At 36.9% G+C, this 16271-nt stretch overlaps 1 protein-coding gene across 1 annotated transcript in view; it reads right to left on the bottom strand.

The window, feature by feature from the left end:
• LOC102524746 (multidrug resistance-associated protein 1-like) overlaps positions 1-16271 on the bottom strand; it is a 75025-nt gene that overhangs the window by 11534 nt on the left and 47220 nt on the right. The window contains exons 17-21 of the mRNA XM_015249416.3: positions 12138-12198; positions 11463-11682; positions 5576-5730; positions 3524-3679; positions 261-460 (exon numbers count right to left, since the gene is read on the bottom strand). Coding sequence (XP_015104902.2) covers positions 261-460; positions 3524-3679; positions 5576-5730; positions 11463-11682; positions 12138-12198 — 792 coding nt within the window. The remainder of the gene's footprint in view (positions 1-260; positions 461-3523; positions 3680-5575; positions 5731-11462; positions 11683-12137; positions 12199-16271) is intronic.

Raw genomic sequence — 16271 nt, 5'->3', positions numbered from 1 at the left:
TATCTTTGAAATCCTAATAGCATCCTATATAGCCTTCAAAATGTTGCTCCTTATTCTCACATAAAGTAGCATGTACTTTTCATATGGATATAAATAGGTATACTTTAACTTAAAGGTACATTAAATACTAGAAATCCCTAAGGCTTTAGTTTCTTTGTTTTGAAGAGTGTCATTACAAAACATTCTTCCAGTTTAGAAGTCAGTGAACAAGATACCCAAGAAGAGACTAGTCCTGAACTAGGTACATGGATATGACTTACCTGTTTGAAATCACATTATTGTAGAAACAGACCAAATTCTCATTCACCACCTCTTTGTTTTGCTGGATGAACCTCTGTTCATGTCCAAATGCCCTGATGGTGGGCACCCCCGAAAGAGTCTCGCTAAAGTGGGAAATGACAGGAGAGCGTGATGCCCCTGCCAACCGCCGAATCTGCCGAGAGCTCGCCACGTAGTATCTCTATTGGGAAGACGGAAAAGTGTAGCCAAAATTGGAGAGATGTAGCCAAAATTACTTCAGTCGTTTGAAAACGGCAAGACACTTGTGTATTGGGTTAAAGAGTGGCCCCCAAAAGTTAAGTTCAAGGTCTAACCTCCAGGACCTGTGAATGTGACCTTATTTGGAAATAGGATCTTTGCAAATGTCATTAAGGATCTCCAGATGAGACTACCCTGGATTTAGGGTGGGCCCTGAACCCAATCTGAGTGTCCTTATAAAAGACAGAAGAGGAGACAACACAGACACAGGGAGAAAGCCCTGGAAAGACGAGACTGGACTGATGTATATCCAAGGCAAGGAAAATATCAGGGGTCTCTGATGACCACCAGAGACTAGGAGAGAAACATGCAACAGACTCTCCCTCAGAACCTCCAGAAGGAAACAACCCTGCCTCCTTCTGGAATTTGGACTTTTGGCCTCCAGAACTGTTTAGAGAATAAAATTTCTATTGTTTTAAGCCACCAAATTTGTTACGGGAGCCCCAAGAAATGAATGTACCTTTGTAACAAGTAAAAAGCCCCAATTCTGGACAGCACAACTAGAACAAAACTGGGCAAAATTTCACTTGAATAATGCTCTCAAACAACCGCTATTGACCTACTGTGGGAAAAACTCTACATCATATGTAGAAAGCGTGGCCAGGCAGTTAACACATTAAATGAAGGAGGCTGACCAAAGGTACAAACAATAATATTTTTGTACCTAAATATAATTATGGAAAACAATTTTCTTTCTTTATTTTTTTCTCTACCAAAAAAAAAAAATCAATATAGCCACAATTATAATTGGCTACTTCCCCTGTGACTTGGGCCAAAGACAATTGGGATGGGTGGAGGCTGTGGAGAGCAGGAGGCAGTGTGCCCTGAGTTAACTGGACCATCATTCACCAGCCCCAGATCATTGCTACAAACTGGAAATGAAAATCAAGAGTTGCCACATGTTGCATTTTTTTTCAGGAAAATCTTTGGATCTGGAATTTTACATAAAATCCCTGATGTGAAAATGTCTTCATTTTGGTAAAAACACTGAGCAAGCTAAGAAAAACATGCCTGAAGCTACACGTGGGCTGTCAGCTTGCAGTTCACAAGCTCTGCTCTGTGCTAAGTGCTCTGGAGAAAACAGAGGATTGTGCATCCTGAGCCTGCGAGGAGACTTAAGAGATCATCATAAGGGAAGTTTCATAAAAGTTCAGTGAACTGTAGAGACTCCGGAGTCCTTCCATGAAACTGTCCAGAGCACTGAGTTTAAGAACCTTTGATTTAGATCATTGCTTCTCATATTTTAGTAAAAATCACCAGGAGGATTTTAAAAACACAAGACTTCTGGGCCCCACCCTGAGAGAGTCTTTATTTCCCTCCAGCTTTATTAGGAAATGATTAACAAATAAAAATTATACATATTTTGGTTATAAAACATGACTTTTTAAAAGAGGTACAATCAGAGATTCTGATTCAATAGGCCTGGGGTGCAACCCATGGGTCCCGGGGACCATACTCTGAGCAGCACTGATCTAAAGCAAACCTCTTATTTTACAGGGGGAAGAAAGCCTGGAAAGGGAAGTGATATGCCAAACACAGGAGTCAGGAAAGTGACTAGAATTGAAGGCTCCTGAATCTACACCCAGGACTCACCCTATAAAGGTTCCCCTAACAAACCATGGTTTCTAGGCTCTTTTCCAAGTTTAATCACCCTGTTGTAATGTACCAACCACAAGACTATCATTTGTGACATGAGTTTAGTTTTGGTTATGTTTTGTGTTTAGGCAGATACAACTGACCCCCAACATCATCCCTCAATTTCTTGATTTTTTTAAACTATAAGACATAGTGTCTGCCCCAGAGGACTTACAGTTTCATTGTGGAGACAACTTTTGATCTACCAAAAAAATTCCAAAAAACAAAACAAAACAACAATAACAAAAACAACCTATAATACTAGCAGTATAATAAATCCGTAACACTTAGATAAGTCCTACCCCTTTGCACTATTTCGGTAGGATGCTTCACACAGAAAATGGAATATGACACAGGCCACGAAGGGTAAGTGAGATCCAGACAGGCAGAGAGAGCAGGGGCAACACAGGAAGTAGGAGGAGTCATGGTATTGTCGGTGTAGAAGTGAGCAGATGATTAATGTTCTGGTTTGGGCCAATTAAACGCCAATATGAATTTTTAAACTTAGGTTTTGAGAAAATATTAACTACAAGAACTGCATCCTTTTGTGTAAAGAGCCTCAAAATACTTTTATATTTAATTTAGGTGTGTGTCAAGAAATTTCATTTTTATACTGTAGCCTCACAGTGACATAACTTTGAAATTCAAATTGGTTGACCACATTTTAATTGGAATATCAAGAAAATATAAAGAATAATAAACATGAGAGATCTGTTTGGTTTTTCCGGTAGTAGTTTGGGTAACAGGGCAAAGAGGCAATGTCTGTTTCTCTCTTGAATATGTAGGCAAATTAATTTTCTGTCAAAATGTAAACAACATCTGAATTTAGTGGTGGCCATAAAAATGTACAACTCAGTTCTCCTGCTATAGGGAGCAGAGCTGAGAACCCAGATGCTGCCTCTCTAAATGCACTATGATATTAGTATGGAGGACATTTTTCCTACAGGTTCTCCCAGTAAATGACAGCATGGCAGGGATGCTCAACAGGCCCACTGAGAGGACACATGGAGACATCCAATGGGCAGTGTTGGCTGTGGACTTGCCATTCATCCAACCAAACCTTTTTTGAAAATATTCTGTAGTCCAGCGCTTTTCCTACCCGATCCTCTTCTTTCTCCTTCTCCCTTACAGGGAGCAGACCTGCATCACTGTCAGGCTCACCCAGCCTTCTGCCACTCCCTCTCCTTTGTCTTGGATGGGCATTTCCCCAACAATTCTCTAGTACTCCTAATCCTTTCCTGATGTCTGCTCCTTGGAGAACCTGGACTAACAGGCAGTTTAAGTGGGTCTAAGACTACATTTGACTGTGAACTTGCAAGTAATTAACACATATAAAAATCCATGCACTTACTTGTATAGTGAAATAGAGGAAAACCAAGGGAATAACCGCCAGAATGAAGAGTGGCAAAGCTCCCACAATGACCAAAATTGTTCCGACGACATCCAATGTACAATTCACCCAGGTCCGTAAGTAGTAATGGAAACGTATATCAATTATAAACATGTCCTAAAAAATATGATATCAGGTCACTTTATTTTTAACTTTTCATGGTTTAAAATGACGGGAAGAAGACATATATCATTCAATGTAAAAATTTAAAAAAAAAACATTAACCCAGATGTGACAATCTGATTATTAAATGCCTAACTATATGACTTTTGCCCTTCCCAACCTACTCCCACATATATCCCCACTGTGGTCAGCTATAACAATTAAGAGGGTGTTCTAGTAACAAGATATCTATGATCAAGTAATTTGTATTTCCCAGTGACAACTACATGGTATTTAATTTATATGACTGAAGTTAGACTCTAGTTAAAACACAAAAAGTATTCAAACCCCAGTAGTTGTGTGTTCAGTGGGTACTGGCCTACCATTATTCACTGCCTAAAAATTGTAAAATACTCCTGGGCCATTCCTATCTACTGATAATATGTTCAGTGACCTTCTTGGATAGCTGGATCCTGACAACATTAGAAGAAACAAGAAAATAAAATAATCTTCGTTTACAAAATAAGGATTTGAAAGATGAAGGCGGACAATGGGAATGAGAGAAGGTCATGCATCAATTCACATGTGACTTAATCAAAGTTATGTTTGTGGTTTAAGACAAGACCTAAGAGATCCCAGGGAACAGAAAGATGTCTAAACTTGAAGGGATGGATTACTCAGTTCAGGACAAAACTGACATAAAGAATGGAGATGGAATTTTATTAATTCTCAGTCTTGCTTTGAGACTTCCCTGATTATCTTATATCTAATAGTATAAGACCATTATATTCATATAACTTTCTGCCTGTCTTTAAAATATATCTTCCAATATTCTCATCTGTTCAAGACCCAATCATTTGTCATGTTATTGTATAAAAATGAGAGTTGTTTGGTAAGGTCACAGAGAAATGTCCTGGGAGAGAAAGAACACTGGTGATCAAGCTCTTCTATAAATTTTCAAGGAACAATGCAACATTGGTATGATTAGGCAAGATTTAATACTTCATCAAGCATATTTTATGCTTGGTACTTTCATTAATATTTTCATGTCTTATTTTCATTTTCCACATTCCACACATTTTTTCATAAATACATAAATATATTGCTATATTTTAAGGTTATGGTTATGTAATGTCTAATACAGGAAACATTAGCAATATGTAATTATTGAGCACTTAAAATATGGTTACTGCAAATTGAGATATAATGAAAGTATATAATAGAAACCAAATTTTGAAGACTTTGTAGAAAAAAGTAAAAAATTTAGTTAATAACTTTACATTGATTACAATTTAAAATAATGCTACAGACATTCTTCATTAAATAAAATATTTTACTATAATTGATAATTTCAACTGTATCTTTTTACTTTTTTATTGTGGTTACTAGAAAATTTAAAATGACCTATGTGGCTTGTGTTATATTTCTGTTGGACAGTGCAATTATAAGTACTTAATAGTAAATACATGGGGAAACCCTACAGATAAACAGATACTCTGGGAGCCTCCAGCCATTCCCCATTCACCATAGGTGAGTTGACAGCTTTCTTCAAGGCAGAATGCTTAAAACCCAGGCATCTCCATATAGACTTATATTTTCTTTCCCTTCTCAGCCTAAACCACTGATTCTCAAACTAAATGTGTGTAAGAATTGGAGTTGTAGACACCAAAGCACATCCACTTCTTGGATTCTTTCAGCAAATTTCAAGGGTTATTTCAATTATGTGTGTCAGATGTGACTCTGTTATACATACATAAATGTCCTGAGAGTAAGAAATAAAATAACAATGAAATCTATACTAAATCTAATCCCATCTTCTTAGAATATTTTTTTTACAAATGAGATTATAAGGTACTAAACATGGATCATCATTTTTAGGCACGCTATTTAAGAAGGTATGGCTTTACTTACCTTGGTGAACCGACTGATGATCTGGCCTATGGGATTGGTTTCAAAAAACTGGAGCGGGAGATGCAGCACATTATCCAACAGCTGAGCATGCAAAGTTCGAGAGGCAGCCAAGGATCCCCTGGTCAGTGCATAGGCTCCAGAGCAAACAAAGAGACCTAAACAGAAATTGTTATCAGGGACATAGTAACATCTTAAAGCAACTTTATATTCTATCTCTCAAAAGATTGCTTACAATAGCATCTATTTTTTAATGGAAAACTCAAATATCAAACTTAAAATGTGTAATTGAGGACTAAAATAAGTATAAATATAGATGTTGAACTGAAAATAAATACAGACACTCTGATGGGTTATCCAAGCGGGGGTCTCCTTACTCATGAGCACAGGTTCTAGAGAAATGCATAAAAGAGAAGAGATCAACCAGGTTGACAGAATTTTAGCAACCTATTAATTTTATGATGTCCTGAGGGACAACGTGGTGGTTGCTGGTGCTGCTAACCAAACAATTTGTTTTCCTGGCTTCTAGGTCCACGGTAGAGTTGCACTTTCTGGCCTCTGTGTGACTGATGGGACCAAATGAATAGTTCTGAACAAGCATTGAGGAAGAAACAGAACATAACACTTTCAAGCGACATACAGCTTTTAGCTGTCGATGTCAGACTTGCTAAAGCTCCTATTCCCTTTGCACAGTGCCTGCCAACATTTAAGATGGTGGTTGGAGTGATTCTTCAACCTGAGCCTCTAGAATCAGAAGAGACCCTTTCCTGATCTACAATGGACAGGTGACATGAGTAAAGAATACATTTTTTTTTTTTTGGCCTGCTTAGCTGCTGAGATTCATTCTTGGTAGGAGCATTGTTCTTGAAAAAACTAAAAAGTCAAAATATAAATAATAAACATGTAGCTTTACTGGAAGAGGTTGAAAAACAGTTCTTAGTATCTACTGACTAGTTAGCTGTGTCTCACAAAACCTGACAAGAAAGAGTCAAGCTCAGAAAAGAACTATCCAGGTGTGTAAAAAGAAATAAAAGGACAAAGAGTCTCCAAACTGGGGAACTTTTATGGCTAGAAGAAGAAATGCTTGGTTACAATGATTAGTTGAAGGATGGATATGTGACTCAAATTGTTTAAAGAGTAATTTCATAGATTCCTATGGAAGGAAGTTCTTTGAAAGAGAACATTGCCATCACCATGTGAAGCCTCAGAATTAAGCCAATGAGTAAAACCAGTAGAACTGATAAATAAAGAGTAGTGGACACTTCAGTTGAGTCCCCAGATCAAGTGTGTTTAAACATCTGTGTCTGGACTTTTCCATTTGGGCATCAATACATTTTGATGTTATTTAAGCTATTTGTTCTTGAGTCTTAAGGGATACACAACTGCTCCACTGGTCTCTACTATACAGAACTGTTAATAAAAGTGTGTTGCCAACATGATTCTTGTTCCTTTGCAGGTGTGTTTAAAACAAAACAGAACAAAAATGGTTGCTCTTGATGACCTTAAATTCTTTTAGCTAGTTCCTTTACATTTTAAATAACACCACATAATGCTGTTGAATAATTTCTTATTCTTAAATATTTTCTATTATTTTCTTACCTCATTCCCCATACTTCCTTCCTCTAGACCTTCCAAAAAAAGTTGCCCTTTTTTCCCTCAAATATTCAGTGTTTACATTACTACTAAATACACAATATTCATGAAGAACATAAAATTTATAATGTTTGTACTGCAATTTTTCCATATACTTAGTTTTCTGTCCAACAAGGACTAATCTATTCACAAACAATTCAATAGTCAGCAAATCTCTTCTGAATATATTCAAGCTCATCAGATATTCTATTATTTCTTTCATCCTATTTAGCCCCCTCCTCCTGCAACACAAACTACTCTTGGAACCCTCTGTCTTTCTGCTCTAAACTGGAAGGGTTGCGGGAACAGGCTTTTGTACCTTCAGTTACAGAAAATGCTGTTAAATATTATGTATTTGATAATTTTCATCTGCATTTTCTGTAAGTCTTATTATGTGGATGTTGAACGTCCTGGATTATTCTTCTAATTTTTTTCTTTATTTATCGTTTGCTATCTACATTTTTGATGTTGTACAATTATCTGGGATAATTTTCCCACTTTGTCTTCTCACATTTGCACAATCTTCTTAAATTCTTTAATATTTTCAAGAACTTTCTTGAACTTATTTCAGCACAATCTGCACTTGCTTTGTGGATACAATATATGGAATATCTGAAGATACATTTTTAAGCTTCTCTTCTATTCAAAATATGACTGTTTTGCTTCTGGGCTCCTCTGCCGTATTTGTTGGCTCTTATTTATTACTGTTGTACTGTTGGCTTGATTAAGATGTGTACCATCCACCATTATCAGTTTAAATATGTGAGATAACGATATAGTTAATTAACAGAGGTAATTGATATGGCTTTCTTCAGCCACTGCATACATTAATTTCCCCCAACATTTCTCTCCTCTGAATGGAAGTTCCACTTAAGTGGGTAAGTGCAACACTGGAAGTCTCATATGGGGATCCAGACATGTAGGCTGGAGCTTCTCCAAAAGCCACAGAGGGAGGCTTTCTTCTACATATGTCACACACATTGATAACCCTAATTTCCTCTTCAGACAGCAGATTTCTAGTTTCCATCGTATTGCTTCTCTGCCAGTTGCTATAGACATCGAGAGGGTGGTGGTGGGTATTGTAGGAGAGGTGATGGGCCAGCAGGACATGCTCTAGTGAATTACTTTGAATACTTCCATGCAACTCAGTCCCCTTCTCTGTACCTGCTTCCCCGGGGCTAGACTGAACCTCTTCCTGTTCTTTCACAGCTTCACCTAGTGTCTGTCCCTGATTACAGGTTCTTCTACTCATGGTTATCAGTATAATCGCTTATGTAGAAAGGAATCACTCTGAAATCCCCTGAATCCTTTACTTATATATTTATTCACTGCCATTCTGGTGGAATTTTGTGAGGCAGGCAAAGGAAATGACTCCCTCACTTGTCTTAAACTGGAAGTAGCCGTGCATTCTCGCACTTTGAAAATAAGGCACCTGTATTTTACACATTGGGTTGGAAAAGGAAGCTAACGGTGAGGCAGAAAACACAATAGATTAGGGATGTTCAGAGTGTCCTAGACACTCTAAAGCAAATACCTGGGAATCAACAACAACAACAAAAAAAAGTTCAGGGCTATTTTTTTTCAGAAGATAAGGCAAGGTCTTTATTACTGTTATAAAATATAGATGCAATGTTTTCTGCTTCAATACTCCAGTTTTGTTTGAATGTTAGCCTTCTATATTATTCATAGCAAGCCTCTGGTATTAACATGTGAAAATATTGTTTATGCTTTAAAGCTTGAAGAAAAAAAATGTGAGCTTTGATGTCAGTGAATACAGCCTGCTCTGGATTGTACCAGGTTCCACAAAATGTAGCCGTGGACTACTGAAAAAACCAGAAATTATAGATTTTCATTTCTTAGGCTCACCTTATTTATGAATAATTTAAATTGTATTTACTAATAAGTCAAGAAAAAATAATTTTTCTAATGTGAAAATTTTTAAATGTGAAAAAAGAGAAGATTTCTATCCTAAGACTGCAGACCACTGCAAACAAAAGGTCAACTGGAAAAAAAATTTGATTAAACTGTACATAATCTGTTACCTTCATTACAAAATACTTCTATACCTATTAATAGTTAATTAAAGGTAAGTCTTCACACAGGTAAGATTTTGAATACTAAACTTGCATACCTTGTCTAGTATAGGAAAGGTATTTGTTTACTTAAAATATTCAAAGAATATTGGATCTCCCTTAAAACTGCAACATGAGCTCACTGGATTGGTCAGAATTTAAGCCTCATGTGTACATGTGAATAGACACGAATACAGAGATGTATACATCGATGCTTCTTTTGTGCTCAGCGTTCTAGATCCCTGTAATCTACTTTTTCCTCATTGAGTTGCAAACCACAAGGCCAATAAGCTGACTTACTGATTCAAAAGCAAATGCATTCTAAGTCCTTACAACTCATTTTAGTTATTAACATAACATCTCTTTCCCCAGTGAATGTTGTTAACAATACGACCAAACACACATAAATTTCTCTCACAATATTTTCTTACTTTCTGATGGAGACACTACTTATAACAGTAGTATGGTCACACAATAAAAATAAGATGGGAGAGGAGGAAAGAGAAGCAAGGCCCTAACTAGGTTATGTATTTTTAAATTTTATCTTCATTTTCTGTTACCAAAATTTGTATCTCTCTCTGTTTTCTCTTACACATGTCCTTAGATCACATGATTTCCACGTAGATGACTCCGTTATTTTCTTATTTGAATTCATCATTCTCCTTCACATTGTCTTCCTTTCTTTTTAGAAACACACCCAAAACACTGTCTCTATTTTATGAAGCTTCCCTTTAAATGTTCCATACTCTTGGGTACTATACTTTTGAGTATCTTTCTTCTTACTCTTTCATATTACCTAGCTTCTTTGAAGGACAGTACGTATCTACTCTGCCTACTGGGAGGAAAACAGTGAAAAAAAAGGTAGAAAAAAGGCATTCACATTTCCTATTAAATGTGCCCCAAATTGAATTCATCCTCTCTCTGCTCTACCAACTAAGCACTCCCCTGCCTTTGGTTTCCTTATTTTTGTCTTCACTGTTTTCCCAATTACTCAAACCTCAAAATCATGAGTGATGCTCTCTCTTCTTACCCTCAGATCAGCAGTTCTTATAAATGCTTTCACTGCAGTGCCTTTCCTATCCATCCCTTTTCTTCAGTCCCACTGCAGCTCTCTGACTCTTCCTTCGTTCATACCTTATTTATTCAGTCCTGCTATGTTCCCTACCTCTTGGTTAGCACTGGACTAGATGCTCTGGGTGACATGAGATAAATCAGCCAGAGATCTTTCTGTGTTAAATTATCTCCCATTTAGACTCCTGAAGATACTTGATTATTCCTTCTCTACCAATCTCAACTTCTCCCTGATCTCTAGTTTTAGTCCTGCCAGTAAAAAAAAAAATCCATCTTTTTAATCACTGCGAATTTATTTTTAGTCTGACAAATAACTTCAATTGTGTCACATATTTCCCCTCAAATTCTCAAAGTTTTCCACTTGCCATTCTAACTATCATCTCCAGCACATCTCCAAACTACCTCCCACCTCTAGTTCCCCTACTGCTATATCAATAACCTGGAGATTACTCAAACTGGCACCCTCACTTTGCTCACTCCCCCTCATCTTCCCCATCCCTGTCTTTACTCACATCTTTCTCTGCATCTCACCTTCTCTCCCATGTGATCTCCGTCTGACAAAATTCAATCCATCTTTTTAGTGTCATCTCAAATGCCAACTATTCCTTGTATATTACCTTAATCTCTCAACCAAACATGGTTTTCCCCTGCTCTAAATCCTCACAGTGTTTTCTTTTACTACTTTTATACAATTATTGTTTCTCATATAGTTTTAAACTTTACCTACAATTCAGTTTTTAACAACCTCATTGATCATCACATCAGTCACAAGCCTCACACATACAGTGAATGAGCCTTTTGAGCCCTGAATGATTTAACATACAAGCTTCAGTTTCCTCAGCTGTAAAATGAGGATAATAAAACCTTTCTAAATAGTTACTATCAAGATTAAATAAGACAAATTATTTAGTGTGGCCCATGAAGTGGACACATTCAAATTTTTGTTTACTCTCCCAAATATGGCAAATTAAAAATATATGCACTTGAATTGTCCCAAAGTATTTGAAAATTATGATACAGATATTTTTTAAAAGTAAAATGATGCCCTATGCTTGCATCTGAATCAATTAGGTTAGAAAGAGAAAAGAAAAGCAGCTGGACTTTTTTTTTTTAACCTTGCATTAATCCCAATAATCCATAGATGTTAAGTCTATTGCTTCTTCTTTGCTTCCATTCTGTGAAATCACTCATGTGCTTTGCTTCTTTAGCCCAGTCACTCAGCCACAGATGCTGCCAGATGCCCACCAAATTCTGCCCTAGGTAAGTGGCCACATTCAGCCACACCCAGAGCCAGCCGAAGGCTCGGAGGTACTTCAGAATGATCAAGAACTTCACCTAAAGGCAAAATTGATTTTAAAAATGTTACTGCACTTAAAAATCACATGAGCTAGATTTACATCCTACTCTGACATATCCTAAGCTTTGTGATCTTGGTCAGTTTACTAACTCTTCTAACCCTCAGACGACTCATCTGTAAACTGGAATAATAACAGTAGCCACCTTATAAATACAAGCGAAGTACATGTGCAGCCTCAGTACCAAAACATAAATGCTCAAATACTGTTAATTATTATCATTAGTAAACAAGAAAACACATAGCTAGATAACATTCAATCCTAATTAAACACCACTGTAACGTCCAACAGCCCCATTTAATGTAGTTTCTTCAAACTTTATATAGCAAACCTCTCAAATTCAATGAAAAATATATAATATTTATTAACAATGCAGTGTAATCTTCTATATTTCAGTGGTTAATAACAAATAACATTAGTTATTCTGGTACTTACCCCACCAACAGGAACCACTTCTTTTTTCACTGAGAACTGTTTTCCTTGATTCAATAAAGGCCTGATAAAGCAAGATGATGTACATTTTTTAGGTTTAAGATCTACCAAACTTTTTTTTTTTTAAGTTATACACTCTCAACCACTTTGTTGCATATTTTTCTACTTCATTAACAGCAACCTGACTTGCCCTGATAAGAACATGCTCCTTTACTTTTCTGGAAGGGAGACTGTTTATTCTGCCATACCCCACATAGTTTAGGGCCCCGCATACTTTGTCTGATTTTTCACTGCTGCTTCTAGATAATTATCCTTCAGATTGGAGCTACATCCCTAGGTGGTTTGAGTTAATGCCATCTGGCTGTACCATAATCTTTGCCTCCTCATCTACTTGCCTCCTGTCCCATTAGAAGACTAGCATGAGGCTAATTCGTCCTACTTTGTTCTGTAACCACCCTGGGTGATGTGAAAACTTACAAGGACAATAGTATTAAATTCAATCTCTTCTCAACTTCATGATCATACTTCCAGAGTCTTCTATCTGCACTCTACATTGGCCATCAACTTTCATGACCTTAAACCATGAATCTTGTTACCTGGAACTAATTTAGCTTTGAAAAGTTGAACTATTTCAATCTCTGGTCATAACATAACCTCTTCTGTTTCTAAACTGTACATCTGAATTACTCTCACTATATTTGGCTTTTATTTCATCTAAACTCCCAGTTCCCAAATCCAACTTTCTATCATCCTTCATCCTTCCTTTCTAGTATGATCAATGATCCTGGGTTACTTAGAATATTCCTGGCTTTAGCACTGACTGTCCCACATTCAGGTTCTCTCAGTCCCAGACCCTCTCTCTATTCCCTTCATTATCCAGCATTTACTCCATGGTTACCATTTCATCCAAACTGCGGTAATATTCTGAACTCTTGGCCCTGTGTTCCTTACATTAAACTTCCATTGTTAAAACTCACAAGTCAGTCTTTGTCACACTTGCTCCCCACCTGTGGAGTGCTGCATCAAAAGATCATAAAGCCCTGCAAATTGGCTCTACCATAACCTAGTATCTTCCTCCCACCTGCGCTTTCAATAGTGTCTAGAAATTCTTGCATCTTTCCCAGAAGAAGCCACTACTTGATGGAGAAAGTCCATGCAGACAGGAAAGTCAGCCACGGCTCATCTACATTTATCTGCATCTCCACCAGCATTTTCTGACTCTCTCCTCAGATCTAAGGACAACCTTATGATCTGAATCCTGTTCTGCCCCATTTTCTCAAAACACATTTATTAACTCTAGTGTTTCTACACTTCTATGTCAATGAGTCACTTGACAGTGCTTATTAAAACAGCAGATTATAAGATTTCTCCTCTAGAAATCTGTCTTTTAAACAAATGATCCAAGGGATTCTTATCTTAAGGCAAATCTGGGAAACCCCAAATTGTTCCCTCTTTTCTAATCTTCACTTTCTTCCCTTCTAGTGACTCCTTCCCGTCAGCCCACAGAGAACTACACAGTTGTCTCATCTTAAAACCAATGCCATCACCACAAAAACAATTTTGCTCTCAATTCTGTGCTCAGTTACCATCCTACTTCTTGCTTGCATTCTCTAACCAAACATCCTTCTGCCAAATCACCTGCTTCTCAAACTTTCTGGCACCTGACTGAAATCATTTCCATCAACAATGCCTTGATGAAATAAGTAAAACACTTACTGCTGATTCCATGGGATACTTTGAAAGTTATTTCACTTGAACGCTCCATGGCATTTAACATCACTGACCACTTCCTTGTTCCAGGGACCTTTCTTTTTACTTCCCTACCATTGTACATTTGTGTTTTCTCCCACCTCTCTGAGCCTCCATTAGTTTCACTGTCTTCCCTTTAATGCTTATGTGTCCTCAGGCTCCATTCCAGTCATTATTTCTTTTGTATGCTCCACACTCTCCTGAGCAACCTCCCACAATCCACTCCCACAGTTTCAATACCCTTCTTCTTCGTGGGTGACTCTCAGACTGATTTCTCAGGTCCCTATCTCTTCCCTGAGCTCCAGAGCCACACAGTAAGATACCTACCTGCCATCTACTTCATCTCTGCCTGTTTGTCTCAAGCATGCCCTGAACTGCAACAGCTATTTCCCTACCTTCTCCAAAGCTTTCTGGGGCCACAACATTTCCTCTGCCTCAATCTTGGCGTATTTCCAACCAATCACCAGACATTTGTCAATAACTCTGAAGTTGTATTATTGAAGAAATATTCAGAAAATACTGAATAGCATGAAGAAGAGTAAGGACAAAGGAGGGAGAGGTAGAGAGAAAACAGAGGAGGAAGAGAAGCAGAAGAAAAACTGATTCATAATTCTACACTCCAGAGACACTTCATGCTCTGTCTTTAATCTTTTGTTAAAGACTTTTCTCCCTGTATGTGTGGTATCATAATTCAAATGTTGCTCTGTAACTGATCTTTAATTAAAAAAAAATTACCAAAAAAATTACACACGGTCTTTGTAACTCAATATATAACAAACCTCAAATACTATTCTATAACAGTATTATATTTTATCATACGCAACATAATATTTTATTATTTTACTATATTAAAATTTATTTAACAAAACCCAAAGTTATAGTGGTTGCAGTTTTTTCCTACTTTAATTACTGCTGTAGTGATCTTTTTTTTTTACATCTTTCATGGTCCCTTATAAGGAAATAGGAACATAAGGTATGATGAATTCTAAGTATTTTGATATTGATATTTGATATATCTAACGTAAAACTGACCTCTGGAAATTCTGGACTGCAGTACATACCCCCACTTTTCCATGTTTCCCATTTTACTTATCAGAATAAGCAAAGTCTGTTTGATCAGTTCAATGGTTCTTCCCTTCCCATATCTGGCATTAGTGTCAAGAACCATTCTGTGGGAGGCTGCAGTACGTGCCCTTTGTAGGATCAGCTTCACCATCAGGAAGAGATACACTATTTAACAGACACTTTCATTGGAATAACTCCTGGTATGTGATTTGGGTTAATTACTGTCATCATCCTTCAAGCCCTTGGCCTGGCTTCTGTTTGGATAAGCAAATTTAGCATTGGTGTCAAGCCAAAAAATTAATTCTCAATGTAGCTGGATATAAAATGCTATGAAACCCAACTGTTAAGAGGGAATTGAAGCATCCTAATGAAACACAGCTAACGAAGACCAATAATTTACTGGACACTCTACAGGAGGGTGTTGCTTTCCCAAACTACTGTGTTATTCATTCTTTTTCTACAAAAATACTGCATTTGGTCCTGGACACACTGTTGTGAATAACAGGTTTTATTTGAATTTTTAAAAAGCAAATTATTTCATACTGGGAGAGAAGTTTTAAAAATGTCTTGTTCTGTCCTTCAGAAGCCCTAGGGAAAGTTGGCACAATTCCCTTCTGCATATTTTTGTATAAGATACATAAAATTAACATACTGAAACAATTATCCCTGAACCAAGCTCACAGTTGCAAAGTGTAGAGTATGTGTGGGAGGACTATAGTGATTTAATAGAGTCTGACATGAAAGCCAGAAGGGGGCAGTCTAGATACTAAAATAGTATTTCCAGTTTATTTTATTCAGGGAATAGTAATAAATATTTGAGGAAATAAAATTATATTTGCGATATAAATCTAAACCAAACGAAGAAAAAGAATATGTTGAAACAGTTCAAGTTATTTTGGTCCCTATTAAAAAGTCAAACTAATATTATAAAGTAATTTTAATTCTTAAATTTCAAAGGGAGGGACTCTCAGACACGATTCAGTCCAATTCCTTTCCTTTCCACCTCCCTTCTTCTGGGTAGCTAAGTCAGTTGCCCCATGAGCCCTTCCATGAGGAAGATTGTTTCTCTATCTCTGTAAAGAGTCTCTAACTGATGTAAAGTTCCTGCCTACTTGTATCCTCCAATATCTAGTCTATCTTGATTCTGCACAAATTGGAAATAACTGAGTAATTAAAAAAATAGAAAAATTAGATTTAAAATCAGGAAAAATTTCTCCACGTAATGTTATCTTACCAAATAGTAAAGGAGATAAAAAATGAAAGCTAGGCTAGAAAATCGTACAGAGAGTGATAAATCAGAAAATACATGAAAGTAGGCAGATA

The sequence above is a fragment of the Vicugna pacos genome, chromosome 1 (genome assembly GCF_048564905.1).
Source record: "Vicugna pacos chromosome 1, VicPac4, whole genome shotgun sequence".
NCBI classification, from domain to species: domain Eukaryota; kingdom Metazoa; phylum Chordata; class Mammalia; order Artiodactyla; family Camelidae; genus Vicugna; species Vicugna pacos.
This window is presented reverse-complemented; position numbering and strand designations above follow the sequence as displayed.